The sequence below is a fragment of the Salmo salar genome, chromosome ssa17, assembly GCF_905237065.1.
Source record: "Salmo salar chromosome ssa17, Ssal_v3.1, whole genome shotgun sequence".
In the NCBI taxonomy this organism is placed as follows: Eukaryota; Metazoa; Chordata; class Actinopteri; order Salmoniformes; family Salmonidae; genus Salmo; species Salmo salar.
In genome coordinates this window covers 23,230,913-23,250,468 of record NC_059458.1, presented here as the reverse complement: position 1 = coordinate 23,250,468, position 19,556 = coordinate 23,230,913, and the positions used below count along the sequence as shown (strand labels likewise).

Below are 19,556 nucleotides of genomic sequence, written 5' to 3'. Positions count from 1 at the left end.
GTGCCTCACTACACCGACAGCTTCTAACAGACAGAGGCAAAGACAGTACGCACCCAAACATGAACAACTTTTTCAGTTTGTCTACGTGAGGTGGGTTGCAACCAACGTCCGGTGTCGGTCTGTGCTGCTACACATGCGCTGAACGGACGCCGCGGAAAACACATTGGTGGATGTCGGCATTGAGGGATTACTAAAGACATGGCGGCCAACATCGAACAAATTTTTCGCGATTTCGTAGTAAATAAGATAAAAGAAATTGAAGATGAGAGTCAAGATATCATGTAAATATGTTTTTATACAGCCTAGTTTACTGGCATGAATGGTTTGTTCGGGCAATTTGAGAAATGTATAATGTTCTGTGCTGGCCTACTAGGTTAGCTAGCTTGCGTGTCCGGCAGTACAAAGTGTGCAAGGCAGGCAGTTGCTGTGGTTGTAACGTATTAAAGCTAGCTAACTACCTGACTAATAACACGGTAGACTCATGGGTTGGTTCTTGCAAAGATTATTATACTGTGGTTATTGGGTTCAAACAAACCAGGGAGCTAACGTAGCACCAGGTATAGGGCTTGTTCGCACTAACCACCTTCCTAGCTAGCTAATCATGCTAAATGTGGATTGCTAACAAGCCAACGTTAGCAGTTTATCAGGACGCGATCTCTTTCCTAGAACTCCCCCAAAACGTTGGTTTGACAGAGTCACAGTGTGCAAAGGCAATACACATAATTTACAAACACACATTTTGGATTATCAGGAAAAGCAATGGCGGGGACTTAGTTATGCCTTTGAGTTTTCATGTTACACAGTCACGTTCTAATTTGAGGTTAACGCGAAATAACTAACAGTAGCTAGCTACTTCGCAGGGTGGGTATAATTTGTGGAACGTTCCAACAGGAATCTGTTCCAAAAATGTCGTAAAGTACAAGGTTGCCAACAAACAACGCATACAAAGTAGCATGACCAATTCACCGAATAGGCATCAACCCACCACGTAGCTTATTCTTAATGTTTGTCAATAGGCTAACAGAGTGAAGACTGACATTTTTCGGAATGAACGTGGTGAGTGACACATTTTAATGAAATAGCCCACGCCCTAACTGGTATCTTATTCTGCCGAAATACAACATTATATGCGTTGTTGTTGGCAACCTTGTTATTTACGAAGTTTCTACAACAGATTCCTGTTGGAACGTAACACAAATTATACCCAACCCTACCTCGCATGTCGAATCACATTTTATTTTTATTTGTCACATGTGCCGAATACAACAGTGAAATGCTTACAAGCCCTGTCAGTTATTATGTAGACTACGTTAATCATTCAATCTCATGCATACTTATAGATATTGTCCATTCGTTGTGTCCAGTGTTATGTTGTTAAAAACCAAGACCCCTGCTGATAAGAAAGTTGAGTGAACCTACTGTAAGTTCAAGTACAGGTGTCATCTCATACCTGCATTCTCTCTATTAAGTCTGACAGATGAAGACCATCCCAATGGTAAAACTGCAGAAGGAGCAGATGGGATCAACAACACACAAGGTCAGTAACACAAGGGCTGTATCGCAATAGTCCAAAGTGATATTCTATTTTCTCCTTTCCTTTATTTGCACTGATACTCCAGTATTGATCAGGTGAAAGCATCTATTTCAAATGAAATTGTAATGTACGGTATTATTTATACAGATAAAGATGGTGTAGCCAATAAGGAAGAGGGTGATGTCCCACAAAAGAAACACAGGAAGCATAAGAAGCACAAGAAGCACAAAAGCAAAAAGAAGAAACGTAAGGAAGAGAAAGGGAGCGGCTCAGAATCAGCAGCAGACTCTGATGGAGACAAGGCAAAGACTGGTAAGTCGTCTCAAACTACTACTAAGCATATGCATAACAGCAGTGGTGGACCTTTTCAGTTTGATGTTAATAATCAGCAGATTACTTAAAGGTCCATTATGTAGCTTTGTGCACGACGCAATTCACATTGAAATGTGAGTTCTAGATCTGTCATTCTCATTGAACGCAAGTTTGATGGTAGATCTGTTTACGTCATTTTACAACGGTTTTGGTTATTGAAAATATATTTCAGCAGTTTAGCTAGATGGTACAGTGATTCTCTACACAAAACTTAGCTTTTTGTCACAAACCAAATTTTTAGCAACCAGGTAATGTCAATTTCTACATATTGAATCAAATGTCATGATGATTCATTTCTAAAATATTGACATTAATTCCACAGGGGAAGAGGATGATGGGAGATCCAAGCGGCATAAACGACATTCTGGGAAGAAGAAGAAAAAAAAGCAGAAGAAAGATGGTGACAAGTCCAACAGCTCATCTGGGTCGGAGTCCGAGTCGAAGCCTCAGCCTGGGAACAAGGAGAGCAAACCTCAGGATCTACCTGATATTATCCCTAAACTAGAGGAGAAGTCTCCGGAAAAGTCCTCCTCCAGACGTTCACGGTCTCGTTCAGGCAAGCGCAGATCCAGGGACAGGAGAGGGAGATCCAGATCGAGGTCCGGTAGAAGACGTGGCGGACACACACGTTCCAGATCACGGCACCGGAGGTCCGGGTCACATTCTAGAAGGTCTGGGTCTGCCAGGAGAGGCAGGAGAACCCGGTCAAGGTCCCTCGTGATCTTGAAGAAAGACAGACGGTCTAGATCGAGATCCAGAAGGCGATCGAAATCTAAGACGAGATCTCAGTCGAGACACCGAGAGATGAGTTCAGGATCTCCCTCTCCGTCCAGAAACGACAAATCCAGGTCTGCCTCAAAAGACAGCCAATTAGTCGAGAAAGATCCCTCTGCGGCCCTGGCTAAAGATGAGTCTGCTGTGAAAGACGAAAACGTAATGGTTCCAATCGATCCGCCAGCCCTAGCTTCCCAAAGCAGCATTGATGGTGTCGTCAATATGGCCGCCGCCACTGGAGGAGGGTGGAAGCCGATACCCTTCTTAGGGGACAGCAGTAAGGGAGAGCCAGCCGTTTCCTCCCAGCCCTCAGAATGTCTGACGTCTCCACAGAAGTGCCCTATTTCTCCCGAGGTGCCTTCAGGTGAGCAGCATGAGGCCTCCACTGACCACCAGTCAACGTCAGCCCCTGATCCTAACCTCAGCGGCCAGCCAACTGGTGAGCCAGGGGAATCGGATGGACCTGTTACTTCAGAAACCTTGGATGGCTCTGTAGATTCCTTACCCCCCAAAACAGATGCTGGTGGAGGGGACAAGGTGACACCTCAGGGTGAAGAGCTCCCTGCCTCACCTAAACCACAGCCAACATCTGGAGAGGCAGAGATGACAGAGAAGGGAGGAGAATCTTCAAAGTCCAGGTCTCCTTCAAAGAGGAAAAAGTCAAGGTCAAAGTCTCCTGGTCAGAAGAAACGCTCTGATGCAAAGTCCTCCAAGAAGAGGAGGTCCAGATCCAAGTCTCCAGGGAGGAAAAGGAAATCGAGGTCCTCGTCGCCAAGCCGCAAGAGGAAGTCCAGGACGCCGTCTCGGAGGAAGAGGTCTCGCTCAAAGTCCGGGACGAGAAAGAAGAAATCACGGTCCAAATCCAGAACGCGGAACAAGCGCTCAAAGTCTAGGTCGCCGAAAAGAAAACGGTCCAAGTCACGGTCTCCTGCTCGGAGGTCAAAGAGATCGAGGTCACGCTCCGGTTCGCGGCGGAGGGGGAGGGGTGCATTCGGCAGCCACCAGCTGAGCCAGAGGGACCGCTGGAAGCGTGAGCCAAGCCACTCCCCAGTCCTCATCCTCCGCAAGAAGAGGTCTCCGGCACGCACCAACCGCGACACCAGCAAAAGCCCGCCACGACTCACAGAGCTGGGTAAGCATGTCACCATTTTTTTTTGAATGATCAATGTATTTGAATTGAATAACTTTATTTTCTCCAATGGTAACTTGACAAAAACACCGGTGTACAGTAAGTCTCAATGCAAGTTTGTGATGTGTTCCTCATCCCTCCTCACAGATAAAGACCAGTTACTGGAGATTGCTAAGGCTAATGCAGCCGCCATGTGTGCCAAGGCCGGGATACCCATCCCAGAGAGCCTGCGACCCAAAGCGGTCCTCCAGCTGCCTTTACCCAACCCCATGTCCTTCTCCATGCCCATGAATATGAACATGCCCATGAACATGCCCATGAACATGTCTATGAACATGCCTATGAGCATGACCATGAATGCAGCTATGGCTAGCATGACAGCTGCCACAATGACTGCTGCCCTGGCCAGTATGGGATCTATGGCCTCCATGCAGCAGATGGCCCCGCTCCCCAGCATCACCAACAAGCCCCCGCCAGGTCCCCCCCAGCCCAACATGGCCACCATCGAGGATGTGAAGAGGAAGGTGGCCAAGCAGGCAAACAGCATCAGCATCAAGGAGTTCACTGACGTAAGTGCTCTTCAATGTCATGATGATGACAATCATGTAATAATATGACTTGGAGAAGATTTACTAAGCATTTGTCCTGGTGCAAAATGTAGTCCTGCACCTTTTTCATAACAAAACACCAATCTTAGACATTCAATTGTATGTGGTAATGGAAACACTGACCCTCGAGCTGTGTCCTGTGTGTTTCTGTAGAAGTGTAAGAAGATTGTGGAGAAGGGAGGGGAGCTGGCCCTCGCTGAACCCCGTATATCTGACGACGAGGACGACGGCAAACCGTTTGGACGAGCCGCCCTGAGGGAGGTCAAGGGCATCTCCTTCAGCCTCAATGTAAGAACATGGAACACACAGCATCAACATGTCTCTCATCAATGTACAGTACATTCTGAGCTTAAACATTTCCTTATTAATAAAAAAATGTATCGAGGCAGTTTGAACTGATATTTAATTTTCAGAACATAGTTACTGTTTGAACATAGTTAAAGACCAGTTACTGTTTAGATACTATGTGGGACTGAAGAGATGTGCCTAACTGGGTGAATGGTTGAAGTGAACTGCAGTATGCTGTCTGTTTTGCCCTGGGCTGATGTTAAGAGCTGTTTCTATTGCTGCCACATAACATACTGTTTTTCCTATTGAGCCAACATAGGCGATGGGCAAAGCAGACAGCAAGCCTCCTTGGGCCCAGAACCAAACCAGGTAGATTTATACTCTTGTGCACTTTCCCACAAACTTCCATCCCAAGGAGACCTCAGTCATGTTAGTGAAGTTTGCTGGTTGAAGTGCACTGGAGATAAATCCTCCTGATTGAGACTGGGCCCAGTAACTGCTATGATAACCAGCCATTCCCCTTGTTGAAACACACCTCTTTGTCTTTTTATATTTTTTCCTCCCATTTTTTTAACAGTAATCCCCCCCTCCCCCGCCCCTCCTACTCCTGTGCTGCCCCTCCTCCTCTCTCAGAACGCATCCGTGCGTCCATCGCCTGCGTTGGCGGTTCGGAGCGAAGCGGCGTTCGCCAAGGAGTTCCCCGTGTCGTCGGGCTCCCAGCACAGGAAGAAGGAGGGCGACGGGGGAGGGGCTTACGGAGAGTGGGTGACCGTCGACAAGAAGGCGGAAAAGGCCAAGGCGGCGGCGACCAAGGCATTGGCAACGGCTGCCAAGGAAACTTCGCCTGGGGATGCGCCTTTGTCTGCGGTGTCCGTGGCAACGGAGGAGCCGGCGGTCGTCACGGAGAGTGATAGTGTGTTCCCGGAGCCGCCGCTACAGGTGGGATACGGAGGGGAGGGGGAGGAGGGGGTAAGGTGACACTAAGAGAGATGAGAGGGGTTTTAGGAGAGTCGTCGTGTAGGAGGGAGAGAAAATGAGTTGAGATATTATGCATTTCAAAATCATACGCGTTAAAAATGTGATTTATTTTTGGATTTTAGTTTTAACCCAGTGTTTTACCACATGTAGTGGTTTGGATCAGTGGTTTCCGAAATGGTAGGTCACTGCTGATTCCTATTGGGAATAGTTTGAGACTGAGACCAGGTTCTATGGTTATACACAGTAGCTAGAAACATTGGTGTGGTTGATTTGAAAGTAGAAAAGTCCAAAAGCCTTAGGTGGGTTGTCATGCCCAGCAGGAGAAAAAGATTTGGGAACCACTGGTTTAGATGGTATGGTGAGTTTAGTTAGAATGCCATACCAGTGCTCCTCATCTGACCCTATAGCAGCATTGACTGGGTTTCGCTGGAGTAGCTGTTTCTGAGGGCGGCATGTAAAACACTGACCCTCATCACCCACCAATTCCAAATTGAATCTACAATCAAGGGCATTAATTGACCTCTCAAATCTCAGAGCAATACCATTTAATAATCTGACTCCCAGGCGATGACTAGTGGTTTAGAATTGAGTTATCGATCAGTCATCAATCGTCAGATGGGCAGACCAATGAGAAATCGGGTGACGTCATCCGTGACCTTGCTGTTAATTTGTGCTTATTTTGTATTTGATGCAACTGTTATTAAACAAAGCTGGCTGAAATTCCACAGGTTGCGTTTTATTTTTTGGGGGGGGTGTACAACTACTAATACTGACAACTCTAAAAAATACAAATACTGACGACTACGTAGATGTAAGTAGTTTCATATAACAACTGATCTAGGTCTCATGGAATAAGTCTAGATTTCTTTCTTGTATGGTGAATGGATTTTCCTTATTCGTTTTATCGGCTGTTCACGTGTGTGTGTGTGTGTGTGTGTGTGTGTGTGTGTGTGTGTGTGTAGTATTGTGTTTTTGCATGAATGTGTGTGAATGATGTGTGTGTGGTGCTGACTCCTGTGTCTCCCCCTCTAGCCTGTAGACATCACCCAGGCAGTCGGTGAGAGGATGAAGGCCCAGAAGCGTCTGGCTGAGAACCCGTACGACGTCAGCGCCATCTGCATGCTCAGCCGTGCTCAGGAACAGGTAAACAACAAGCGTTGGTAGAAGCATAATGTACACTCTTTCCACCTCCTTTCTCTCACACACACACACGCACACACTAAACCTTCCTCTCTGTTAGGTGGATGCGTGGGCCCAGTCCAACACCATCCCTGGTCTGTTTACAGGTTCTACTGGAGCAACGGTGCTCAGCTCAGAGGAGCTGTCCAACAGCGGACCACAGGCCTGGATCAAAAAGGTACCATCCACTGTCTTACCTGCTCCCCACACACCCTCCTCACCCCAAACATACCACCCCACTACCCTACAGGTGTCTGCATCGCCCATGCCCACTGGTGTACCCACTTCACAAGCCTGCCTCAGCCTGCTCCCTAATCACCACCCAGCCCTAGTCAAATAACTGAATGTCTGTACGCATAGAGACGGAGACTGTATTTAGTTTGACTAATGTTCTGTTGATGTAGAACACACTGGGTTAGAATGGAGTAGTTCCACTGTTACTCAGTGGAATCCAGGGCAGATGTAACGGCCCCGAAACGTGGGGTCCACTGCTACCATGGCAACCCTTGTTAGTGCTAACACACATAGTTTACTGATGTGTGTGAGTGAGCATCTGTTGTCTGTATTGTGTGTTTCTGTCTGCGTCAGAAAGATGCTCTGACGGTGAAGGAAGACTTGTTTATGTTGACTCAGCCTGATATTTGCACTGCGGTCTGTAACAGTGGTAACATGATGAACCCAGACTTTAATCTTTAATCTGACCTACAGGGATGAACAAAAATCTCCCTGCACTTCAATCACCCCCCCACACCTCCCCCGCAACACACACATTCTGACCAATTCCATTTCCTGTGAAGTGGGTACACCATGTTAAGGGTAGCGATGCAGATTCCTTACATGTGACATTCTTACCAAAGCAGGTGCAAATGCAGTACTGACACCCGGCTACTAGTGGTGCTCTGGTCTGACACCCGGCTACTAGTGGTGCTCTGGTCTGACACCCGGCTACTAGTGGTGCTCTGGTCTGACACCCGGCTACTAGTGGTGCTCTGGTCTGACACCCGGCTACTAGTGGTGCTCTGGTCTGACACCCGGCTACTAGTGGTGCTCTGGTCTGACACCCGGCTACTAGTGGTGCTCTGGTCTGACACCCGGCTACTAGTGGTGCTCTGGTCTGACACCCGGCTACTAGTGGTGCTCTGGTCTGTCCACTAAATAGAGTCCCCCTCGGAGTTGGAATAGGGACTTGGAGAGGGAGGGAGGAGAGGAAGAGGAGAGCTGGAAGTAAGTCTGCAGACCCCAGAACCCCCCTTCCCTTGTCCTCTAGCACCCCAGGGCAAGGCAGAGATTATGGGTCCGTCTCACTAGTCTAAAGAAGCTTCCTCGTCTCTTTCCTTGGATTCACACTGATCTCAGAACAGGGGAAAGGGAAAAGCTCTATTCTTTCACCTATCCTGCCTTTTCAGATCAGGTCAGATGTTATTGGGGACTTTAGACTATTCAGATGTACCCTAAGACAGGTTACTATAGTCTCTACCGTCACGCTGTGCCCAGAGATAACCATCGTCGTTTGTCCTCTGTCTGTGGACCCCATCTGAACCCTCCTACCCTGTAGTGTTTCTATAGTGGGCTGTTTGAAGCCAGTGGGTGTAACTGTACCCCAAGCCTCCCTGAGCTCTGTAAACACACAGAGGCAGGGTGCTGCCGTTACTGTTTTAAATGACACATCCTGAGGAATCTCTCTCCAGGTTAGGTTACACATCGTCACATCATTTAGTTATAGAGAGAGATGGATCTGCTGAGTTTGTTCTTCATTTAATACGACACATCCTTCACAGGCAGATGCTATGGGCAGATGCCATGAACATATGCTGTGGACATGTTCAGAGACATGATCTAGGGATGAGTGCATTGATCATACTAATGTTAGTGACATGCATTTTGCTAGCATTACAGCAGCTAACATTGATTTACAGCATGCTAGCATTACAGCAGCTAACATTGATTTACAGCATGCTAGCATTACCAGCATATGGACTGTTGTTTGTGTGGTTGTTGGGTGCCCCTAGCAATCAGTCCTGGTGCATTCCGTTTCCCAGTAGATGAGCGTGTCTAGTTTTAGACCAGTCAGTGGTCTCCAACCCTAGTCCAGGCTGAGCAGGATTTTGTTCCATCCCAGCATAGTCGTATAGGTTAGGGCTGTAACAAAAACCTGCACATTAGCTCCAGGACCACAATTGGAGACCACTGCCTGAGGGAGATCTCTGTTCTGAGGGACCTAGGCTAGTTACAGGTGTCCATGGACATGCCTGTGCTCTTTCCCTTGCCCTGGGAGAGGCTGCGGTCAGAAGTTGCTCTTAGTCACAGATCTAGGATCAGCTTCCCTTCTGGAAATCCTAACTCCAAGCTGACCTAGGTGTCTAGGGGCAACTTCCTCCCAGTCCTTGGGGCAGCCTGAGGAAGGGGGTCGGTAAGAGGGGTCTGGATTGGAGCAGAGGGAGAGAGGTGTGGGTTCACAGGGGTGACCTGTGAACTTTCACCTCTCTGTGTATTGGACACTTGTTTCAGGGTCAGTCCTTGTAGCTGTCCTTGTTGCCATGGCCACAGTCAGGCCCCCCTCTCATTTCCTGTCTGATGCTGGGCCGGTGATGAGGGGCTAGGTACGTACACCACACAGCGCCTTACTATACATCTTGTGTAACTGTGTGTGTGAGAGAAAAGGTGTGTGTGAGACAGAAAGAAATGAGGTGTCAAGGCACAGCGCCCTCTTATTTACCTACATGTGGTATAATGTGTGAAGAAATAAGTCTCTCGGCTGTGTCTTGAGTTTCACCACAGAATTTATTTCATTTTCATCAGTACTCTTAATGTGTTTTGAAGTTTCTCTAGAAATGTTCTCTCAAACGCACGATTTTCAAAAGCTGCCACCACAAATAGTTATTTCTAGTGTTTCACATAGGGGTAGAAGTTACTACAGACCGAGTAACAGACACACACACACACACTCACCGTTAGCTGTTATCCAGAGGCATGTGAGTTGTCCTGAAGCTAGTCTCTAACTCAAGTCTGACTGTGACAGTGGTGTGACTGGATGAGAGACAGAGTGAGTGGATTAGGTGGTTGAGATGTTTTCAAGGTGGAAACTAATTATCTGCTTTCGCCTCTGCCTCTTCCTCTCCCCTCCCTCTTCACGCTCTCTCTCCCTCTTCCTCCTCACTCCATGGTTCTCTCTTCTGTTATTCTCCTCTCTTTCTCCCTCTCTTCCTTCCTTCTCTCTCTCTCTCTCTCTGTAGGATCAGTTCTTGCGAGCAGCCCCGGTCTCGGGAGGAGTAGGAGAGTTTCTCATGAGGAAGATGGGATGGCGGACGGGGGAGGGGCTAGGGCGACACCGCGAGGGCACTGTCGAGCCAATCATCATCGACTTCAAGACCGACCGCAAAGGTGAAATGAAGGGACCCATGCTTTCCACCAGAGCATTATGCATCGCAATATTATTCCAGAAGGCTATTAATGATGCTTAATGTGTTAGTGATGACTGTTAATGACGTGTGTAGTTGATGAGGATTAATAATGTGACCATAGGTCTGGTGGCTGAGGGAGAGAAGACTCAGAAGTCGGGCGGTATGGTTGTGATGAAGGATCTACTGGGTGAGTACAACTCGCACGCACACACACACACAGGATTTTAACTCAGTCTCACTCAATTTACCAATATTGCATTTAAAAAAAAAAGTGCTATAGAATCAATCAGAATTGTATTGATTTGAATGAATGTATTGACCATCTGCCCCCCAGGTAAGCACCCAGTGTCTGCTCTGATGGAGATGTGCAACAAGAAGAAGTGGATTCCTCCGGAGTTTGTTATGGTGACCCACAGTGGCCCAGACCACCGCAAGAACTTCCTATTCAAGGTGTGGATACGCGCTATGAGCCTGTGTGTTTGAATGGGTTTGTTTATTAGTTTATGGATGACTTTGTCAGATGGTTTGTGTTATAACCTCTTCCTCTCTCCTTCTCCCCTTTCCTCCTCTCTCTGTACCCCAGGTGGTGGTAAATGGTCAAGACTTCCAGCCTGCGTCAGCCAGTCCCAATAAGAAGCATGCCAAAGCCATGGCTGCTACGGTGGCTCTGCAGGCCATGGGAGAGGTGGCAGGGGACACAGGGCTTTATACAGGGCCTGTGTTCACCACTGCTACCACTGGACCACTGTTCTCCTCCAACGTCTAACACACACACACACAGTGAAACACACTCACAGACTGAGATACAGCGCTCGCACACAGGAGAAATGACTTGAGTCGCAGACCCTTCTGGCTGACAAAAACATATAGAATTTGAAGTCACCCGCCAGGGAACGATGATTTGTATGTCCGTTCTATCAAGTCTTATTCTATGTTTTGGGCCTACACACCACACGCGTTCAGAAGAGCTGTATCTGCTGCCTAATGGTCAACACTAGGAGATAGTGTTACTCTGGAAGCAAAAGAAACTTACTGATATTTTAAAACGGTTCCGGAACTCCGTTTTTTTTATCCTACTTTGAATGTTTATCTTATGTGTTGAAGCTCAAATGACGTTTTCATGAAACTGTTCATAGTGTTAATGCATTTGGGAGAATTTGAAAAACTCCACCATTCTCCTCATGACCAAATCGTCAATATCAAATGTTACCCATTTGGAACATTAATTTTCAAAGTGATTCACACTTGATAGTTCTCTAATTTTGGACAGATTAATTTACTACTGTCTAGGTTGAGCTTTCTCAGTCCGCTTTTGTTGGTAGCGTTATTTACAATGTCTGTATAAAAACCAATGTAAAATGTTAGCTGAAAGCGAAGAGATGCGGGTAACCGTAGGAGTTAAGGTCTGGAACACCAAAATAAAAATGTTTTTATCTGATTAATTAAATCATACAATCCTTTGACTATGTGTGCATAAAGTACATTTTCTCATTTTGTTTATACAGACAGGAACATGTCTTTTCAATGTTTATTTGCGATGCGCTCACAACACACGTTTATTGTACATCCAATACTGTGTTTTCAAATGGTGCAGTTCAGTATTTGAAGACTGTCTCCCCACCCTTGTCATCATTCCAAGGGAGAGATATTAATAGGAATACTATATAAGGACAGAGCATAGCAGGGTTCATCTGAGCCCTTGAGTCCAATCCCACATTCCAATACACAACCTCCAAAGCATTCAGCGGACGTAGCAGTGCAGACATCAAACGATCTCAGACTTCTCACTAGCAGCTCAGATGAGGGGTTGATCCAGCATCGCAGAGGACAAATGCATAAAGGCTGTAGCTTTAATGTGGCTAAGATAATGTAGCATTTTCAGACTATTCACATATACAGTGCATTTAATTTGTTACGTTGCAGCCTTATACTAAAATGGATTAATTTGTTTTTCTTCCCCTTATCCAATCTACACACAATACCCCATAGTGACAAAGCAAAAAGCTTGGCATAAATGTAGTTGGGGAGTTTCTCCCATTCTTCTCTGGAGATCCTCTCAAGCTCTGTCAGGTTGGATGGGGAGTGTCGCTGCACAGCTATTTTCAGGCCTCAACAGAGATGTTAGAGTGGGTTCAAGTCCAGGCTCTGGCTGGGCCACTGAAGGACATTCACAGACATGTCCCGAAGCCACGCCTGTGCTGTCTTGGCTGTGTGCTTAGGGTCGTCGTCCCGTTGGAAGGTGAATCTTCGCCCTAGTTTGAGGTCCTGAGCGCTCTGGAGCAGGTTTTCATCAAAGATCTCTCTGTACTTTGCTCTGTTCATCTTTCCCTCGATCCTGACTAGTCTCCCAGTCCTGGCCGCTGAAAAACATCCCCACAGCATGATGCTGCCACCACCATGCTTCACCGTACGGATGGTTACAGGTTTCCTCCGGACGTGACACTTGGCATTCAGGCCAAATAGTTCAATCTTGGTTTCATCAGACCAGATAATCTTGTGTCTCATGGTCTGAGAGTCCTTTAGGTGTCTTTTGTGCCTTGACTTTTACTGAGGAGTGGCTTCAGTCTGGCCACTCTACCATAAAGGCCTGATTGGTGGAGTGCTGCAGAGATGGTTGTACCTCCTGATGGTTCTCCCATCTCCACAGAGAAACTCTGGAGCTCTGTCAGAGTGACCATCGGGTTCTTGGTCACCTCCCTGACTAAGGCCCTTCTCCCCCGATTGCTCAGTTTGGCCGGGAGGTCAGCTCTAGGAAGAGTCTTGGTGGTTCCAAACTTCTTCCGTTTAAGAATGATGGAGGCCACTGTGTTCTTGGGGACCTTCAATGCTGCAGACATTTGTTGGTGCCCTTCCCCAGAAATGTGCCTCGACACAATCCGGTTTCAGAGCTCTACGGACAATTCCTTCGACCTCATGGCTTGGTTTTTGCTCTGACATGCACTGTCAACTGTGGGACCTTACAGACAGGTGTTTTCCTTTCCAAATCATGTCCAATCAATTTAATTTAGCACAGATGGACTCCAAACAAGTTGTAGAAACATCTTAAGGATGATCAATGGAAACAGGATGCACCTGAGCTCAATTTCGAGTCTCATCCCAAAGGGTCTGAATACTTATGTAAATAAGGTATCTGTTTTTTTAAACATTTGCAAAAATGTCTCAACCTGTTTCCAATTTGTCATAATGGGGTATTGTGTGTAGATTGAGACAAAAAATGTAATATATTTTAGAATAAGCCTGTAACGTAACAAAATGTGGAAAAAGCAAAGGTCTGAATACTTTACAAATGCACTGTATACACTTTAAAAAGTTACTAGTCCTGAAATAATTATCAATTGATTGGCCAAGAGTCACCCGATAGACCCAAATCTGAATCAGTCTGATTAAAAGAGAATAAAAATGTTTTTCAGCCCTCCAGAGCCATAATTGAATGACCTTGCCCTAACCCTTGCGTCTACCCTCTCTTCCTAATGTGGGTCTAGGATGGGATCTTGTTGAGAGCCAGCAGAGGGAAGAAGATCAGAGCTGTAACCAGCAGAACCACGGTGATTATCCCGATACGCACTAGCGGAAGGGTCTTTGTCCACACTGCCAACACGTCTTCTGGATCCTCTGGGCAAGGAGGAGGGAAGAGGGAGAGGAGGGAAGAGGGAGAATAGTGGGGCACAGTATTCAACATTGCCTACGTCTCCAACATTCATCTACAGTACTTCCAAAACATTTAGAACATAACACTCACCGAAGGTTGTGTCAGGTGATGATGGTGTCATCTCTGTCTGCACTAGTATTGGCTCAGATGATGTCACTGTAATGATGTAATGAAATGTTACCAGTATGTCCCAGCAATAACGAAAACAATAAGTAATAATAAGCATTGGGGAGAAAATAGCTTTCAAACGTTGCAACACCTGTACAGTACCTTGCATATCCTCCTTATCTTGCGTCACCAAAGTGAAGAATGTTATTGGGTTCTCACTGTCACCACTAGTCCCACTAAAGTCTGAGCTACTGGTGACATTCTCTGTTCCTGTGTTACAAAAGGGAAAAACACTGAAAAATCTATGTTACTAGCTCTCGCATTCAAAAACAAGGAGCACAAATTAAAGAACAAACTCAATGTCAGTCAGCGTGTGTAGGCCTACCTGTTAAGTTATATAGGTCAGCGTGTGTAGGTCTACCTGTTAAGTTATATAGGTCAGTGTATGGATCTAGGATGGTGAGAGAGACACCCTCTGGTATCCCATTCTTAGGGGTCTCGAAGCCCCTGGACTTGTAGAAGCAGCGATAGACTCCCTGGTCTTTGAGCTCCGTCTTGTAGATAAACAAGGACAGGTCACCGTTCTCCAGCAGGTTGTTGGGTGGGAGAGAGAGACGGAGATCTTCTTCCTTAGGTCCCTTGTCGTCTGGGCCAGGGTTAAGGGTCATGATCTCCACATCGTCCTTCAGCCATTGGACGTGGATCTGGCTGGTGGGCTGGGTCTTGGGGATGACACCATAGCAGGGCAGAGTGACCGGGCTTCCCTTGAACAGCGTGATAGAGCGTGGAGGGTCGGGCTCTGAGAGGGAGAAGGGATGGAGAGTAGTAGAAAAGAGTGAGGGATGAAGGAGGATGTGATAAGCATAAATGAAGATAATCAAACATTCCAAATGGTACACCCAAAATGGCCGCTGGTCGACTCCACCAACCACAGAATGCAGCTCTGAATGAGAAAGCCTGAAAACAGACTTACCCTGAACCTTGAGCCAGACCGTAGAGATGGTCTTGCGGCCCAGCCAGATACACTCGTACATTTCCTCATCGCTCAGCACTGTCTCCTGGATGGTCATAGAGAAGTCTCCATCTCTCATCCTCTCTGCTGGGGGGAATTCCACCCGGGAAGAGAACCCCAGCGTCGTTTTGACCTCCAACCCCTTGGCGCCGTCGTCCCATCTGGCCTCACCAAGGATGTTCCCAACCTCCATAGAGGCCACCTCCTGCCCCATGGCCTCCCAGCGGACCTCCCCCTCATCCTCCTGGCCCAGGTAGGAGGAAAAGTTACAGGGGAGGGTGACATTCTCTCCGTACCCCACCTTCAGCTCATTCACGGGGGAGAAGGTAGGCACAGACACTGGGGGGATGGATGGACAGATGGAGAACACAGCGTGTGAGAGAGGGATGAAGGATGGGGAAAAAGTTTGAGGGGGAGAGAGAAGGAGAAAGGGATGAATAGATGATTAGTCAGAAAGGAAGACAGGCAGAACACCTATATGTACATTATGCTACAGATCCAGTTCTGTGTCCAAGACCTTTGTATGATAATGACAAAGAGCAGAGGTATAGCAGAGATCTCTAGTTTTAAACAAATAATGACACAAGCCTTTGGAAAATAGAGAATGCTTATTGATGAGTTTTACAACTCATCCTTGACCGCTGGCTACGTCCCTTCCGTCTTCAAGAGAGCGAGAGTTGCACCCCTTCTCAAAAAACCTACACTCGATCCCTCCGATGTCAACAACTACAGACCAGTATCCCTTCTTTCTTTCCTCTCCAAAACTCTTGAGCGTGCCGTCCTTGGCCAGCTCTCTTGCTATCTCTCTCAGAATGACCTTCTTGATCCAAATCAGTCAGGTTTCAAGACTGGTCATTCAACTGAGACGGCTCTTCTCTGTGTCACGGAGGCTCTCCGCACTGTTAAAGCTAACTCTCTTTCCTCTGCTCTCATCCATCTAGACCCATCTGCTGCCTTTGATACTGTGAACCATCAGATCCTCCTCTCCACCCTCTCCGAGTTGGGCATCTCCGGTGCGGCTCACTCTTGGATTGCGTCCTACCTAACAGGTCGCTCCTACCAGGTGGCGTGGCGAGAATCCGTCTCCGCACCACGTGCTCTCACCACTGGTGTCCCCCAGGGCTCAGTTCTAGGCCCTCTCCTATTCTCGCTATACACCAAGTCACTTGGCTCTGTCATATCCTCACATGGTCTCTCCTATCATTGCTACGCAGACACACAATTAATCTTCTCCTTTCCCCCTTCTGATAACCAGGTGGCGAATCGCATCTCTGCATGTCTGGCAGACATATCAGTGTGGATGACGGATCACCACCTCAAGCTGAACCTCGGCAAGACGGAGCTGCTCTTCCTCCCGGGGAAGGACTGCCCGTTCCAGGATCTCGCCATCATGGTTGACAACTCCATTGTGTCCTCCTCCCAGAGTGCTAAGAGCCTTGGCGTGACCATGGACAACACCCTGTCGTTCTCCGCTAACATCAAGGCGGTGACCTGATCCTGTAGGTTCATGCTCTACAACATTCGCAGAGTACGACCCTGCCTTACACAGGAAGCGGCGCAGGTCCTAATCCAGGCACTTGTCATCTCCCGTCTAGATTACTGCAACTCGCTGTTGGCGGGGCTCCATTGCCTGTGCCATTAAACCCCTACAACTCATCCAGAACGCCGCAGCCCGTCTAGTGTTCAACCTTCCCAAGTTCTCTCACGTCACCCCGCTCCTCCGCACATTCCACTGGCTTCCAGTTGAAGCTCGCATCTGCTACAAGACCATGGTGCTTGCCTACGGAGCTGTGAGGGGAACGGCACCTCCGTACCTTCAGGCTCTGATCAGTCCCTACACCCAAAGAAGGGCACTGCGTTCATCCACCTCTGGCCTGCTGGCCCCCCTACCTCTGCGGAAGCACAGTTCCCGCTCAGCCCAGTCAAAACTGTTCGCTGCTCTGGCACCCCAATGGTGGAACAAGCTCCCTCACGACGCCAGGACAGCGGAGCCAATCACCACCTTCCGAGACACCTGAAACCCCACCTCTTTAAGGAATACCTGGGATAGGATAAAGTAATCCTTCTAACCCCCCCCCAAAAGATATAGATGTACTATTGTAAAGTGGTTGTTCCACTGGATATCATAAGGTGAATGCACCAATTTGTAAGTCTCTGCTAAATGACGTAAATGTAAATGATTGAGAGAGTAGTAGCCTAGGTCTCAAGAAACTCACCAGCTTGGACTGACGTCAAAATCACCAAGAAGCCTAAAAAAATCATCTTGCAAGATGTCTATCCCTTGATCACCTATAAAAAAAATATTACAAAAATTACAAATAAAAAACGTTTTTTAAATATTTTTTATTGAATACACCTGGAAAGAAACAATTAAGTTATTAGAAGGGTATTAGGTCTGGTAAAAAAGTGTTCAAAATATATTGTAAATGTAGCCTAAATCCCACTCATAGCCAATCAATAAATCGAAACAAAAATCCGTTCAGGGTCCGGTGGATGTCGCTGATCTCACGAGCCTAAAAAGAAAAAGTCTGCTTGACCGTCTCCATTATTAACTTTTGCAACAGAACAAGTCACCGTGAAGGGTGCTCTTACCGAATAACTGGTTATCAAGGCGAGATAAACAACGAACCGCAAGAAACGGGTCTGCGCACGGGTTAGACTTCAGCCATTGGCAAGAGGATGTCCTCTTTTTTATAACCGTGAGAAGCAGATGTCTGTGTCAGGACTCACATTACGAGCTATTATTTAATTTATATTAATCCAACCACTCTATAGAGCCCCACAATACCCAATAAACCTGGCGGTCAAACAGGGAAATTAATCGTTTTTCTACCATTACTTTCTCTCATAGGGGATTTTAGAAAGACTTAAAATGAGGGCTGTGTTTCGTGTAGGCTTACCCTGGCTTGACATAAAATATGCACACAGACTGTGTAGACTGGGAGGCATACAGTAAGTTTAACACTAAAACAAAATATAAAACTAAATAGAAATATTTTTGTGAAAACAAACAAAATAAAACTAGTAAAGTGGATCTGAAAACTGAGACAAAAAATGAATATAAAACCACAAAACTATAATAACCTTTACAGGAACACAAGGCAGACTGCATTTTGGATTATTATAACATAAATTGATAGTATCCAGTCCAGTGTTTGGTTATAAACCCCCTCTATCAATCCTGTTAATTTGGACATCTGGTGTGTGAAGGTTGCCAATTTGCATCATTTCACTTTTACACCTATTCCACATGAGTGTAGTTCATCTATAGCTATGCTCCTGTTTACTCATCAAGATGCAGCTATGCAGATCAGTGGGCTCAAACTTTTGCAAAACATTCTTATAGCAACGTACTATGTACACTGAACAAAAATATAAACGCAACATGTAAAGCGTTGGTCTCATGTTTCATAAACTGAAATAAAAGATCCCAGAAATGTTCCATATGCACAAAAAGCTTATTTCTCTCATTTTGTGCACAAATTTGTTTACATCCCTGTTAGTGAGAATTTCTTCATGATTATTACACAGGTGCACCTTGTACTGGGGACAATAAAAGGCAACTCTAAAATGTGCAGTTTTGTCACACCACACAATGCCACAGATGTCTTAAGTTTTGAGGGAGCATGCAATTGGCATGCTGACTCCAATAATGTCCACCAGAGCGGTTTGCTGATTTCAAAGTTGTGAACACTGTGCCCCATGGTGGCAGTGGGGTTATGGTATGGGCAGGTAGGCAGAAACAACAAACATAATTGCATTTTATCGATGGCAATTTGAATGCAGAGATACCGTGGAAAGATCCTGAGGCCCATTATCGTGCCATTCATCTGCTGCCATCACTTCATGTTTCAGCATGCACACAATTCCTGGAAGCTGAAAATGTCCCAGTTCTTCCTTGACCTGCATACTCACCAGACATGTCACTCTTTGAGCATATTTGGGATGCTCTGAATCGACGTGTACGACAGCGTGTTCCAGTTCCCACCAATATGCAGCAACTTCACACAGTCTCTGAAGAGGAGTGGGACAACATTCCACAGGGCACAATCAACAGCCTGATCAACTCTATGCAAAGATGTGTCGCGCTTCATGAGGTAAATGGTGGTCACAGATACTGACTGGTTTTCTGATCCATGCCCCTACCTTTAAGGTATCTGTGACCAACAGATGCATATCTGTATTCCCAGTCATGTGAAATCCATAGATTAGGGCCTAATGAATTTATTTCAACTGGCTGACTTCCTTATATGAACTGTAACTCAGTAAAGTCTTTGAAATAGTTGCATTCATATTTTTGTTCAGTATAGAATAGACACGTAGAAGGGAATCATGTCAGCTCTATATCTGCAGCTTTCAGAACGTTGTGTTCTCCTGGATGCAGCCCAGGTCGGCTTCCCGTTAACGGAACATGAAACTCTAGCTGGAGAAGAGTCAGTGCACAGTGGTTCTGCTGCCAAGACACCACACTGTGACTGAATATTCTCCTCGAGCAAATCAGGGGAATTTTCTTTTAAAAATCAG

The 19,556-nt window shown here is 46.5% G+C and overlaps 2 protein-coding genes across 10 annotated transcripts; one reads left to right on the top strand and one right to left on the bottom strand.

The window, feature by feature from the left end:
• The first annotated feature begins 110 nt into the window (after nt 1-110).
• Nucleotides 111-11,726, top strand: LOC106575346 (protein SON). 7 transcript variants are annotated; one of them, XM_045699067.1, is made up of 13 exons: nt 112-281; nt 1,470-1,537; nt 1,682-1,846; nt 2,229-3,812; nt 3,957-4,378; nt 4,571-4,705; nt 5,339-5,644; nt 6,716-6,826; nt 6,924-7,040; nt 10,096-10,243; nt 10,385-10,450; nt 10,598-10,713; nt 10,847-11,726. In XM_045699067.1, the coding sequence occupies exons 1-13, from the start codon at nt 199-201 to the stop codon at nt 11,027-11,029; spliced, it is 3,504 nt and encodes a 1,167-aa protein (XP_045555023.1). In that variant the 5' UTR covers nt 112-198; the 3' UTR covers nt 11,030-11,726. The 7 variants fall into 7 exon arrangements, 4 of the variants coding, with proteins under 4 accessions (XP_014007304.2, XP_045555023.1, XP_045555024.1 ...); XR_006760029.1 differs by lacking the exon at nt 10,847-11,726 and having other exon boundaries at nt 6,970-7,040; XR_006760027.1 differs by lacking the exons at nt 10,598-10,713; nt 10,847-11,726 and adding an exon at nt 9,371-9,462 and having other exon boundaries at nt 6,970-7,040.
• Nucleotides 11,727-13,301: 1,575 nt separating this feature from the next.
• On the bottom strand, nt 13,302-19,059 carry LOC106575595 (uncharacterized). Of its 3 annotated transcripts, none has more exons than XM_014152193.2 (7): nt 18,948-19,059; nt 17,249-17,321; nt 14,994-15,371; nt 14,406-14,819; nt 14,183-14,290; nt 14,003-14,068; nt 13,302-13,875 (listed from the first exon to the last, which is right to left on the bottom strand). In XM_014152193.2, exons 2-7 carry the CDS (start codon nt 17,292-17,294, stop codon nt 13,742-13,744), a joined length of 1,146 nt encoding a protein of 381 aa, XP_014007668.1. In that variant the 5' UTR covers nt 17,295-17,321; nt 18,948-19,059; the 3' UTR covers nt 13,302-13,741. The 3 variants fall into 3 exon arrangements, with proteins under 3 accessions (XP_014007668.1, XP_014007667.1, XP_014007669.1); XM_014152192.2 differs by lacking the exon at nt 18,948-19,059 and adding an exon at nt 17,625-18,876; XM_014152194.2 differs by lacking the exon at nt 18,948-19,059 and adding an exon at nt 17,625-18,875 and having other exon boundaries at nt 14,442-14,819.
• Between the last annotated feature and the right edge of the window lie 497 nt (nt 19,060-19,556).

Coding starts and splice junctions, on each gene's coding strand:
- LOC106575346 (XM_045699067.1), top strand. CDS start 199: ATGGCGGCCAACATCGAACAAATTTTTCGCGATTTCGTAGTAAATAAG. Junction 1,538..1,681: donor TGGGATCAACAACACACAAG/GTCAGTAACACA, acceptor TTATTTATACAG/ATAAAGATGGTGTAGCCAAT. Junction 10,244..10,384: donor CTTCAAGACCGACCGCAAAG/GTGAAATGAAGG, acceptor ATGTGACCATAG/GTCTGGTGGCTGAGGGAGAG.
- LOC106575595 (XM_014152193.2), bottom strand. CDS start 17,294: ATGATTTTTTTAGGCTTCTTGGTGATTTTGACGTCAGTCCAAGCTG. Junction 15,372..17,248: donor TTTGACGTCAGTCCAAGCTG/GTGAGTTTCTTG, acceptor CCATCCCCCCAG/TGTCTGTGCCTACCTTCTCC. Junction 13,876..14,002: donor ATCACCTGACACAACCTTCG/GTGAGTGTTATG, acceptor CTCCTTGCCCAG/AGGATCCAGAAGACGTGTTG.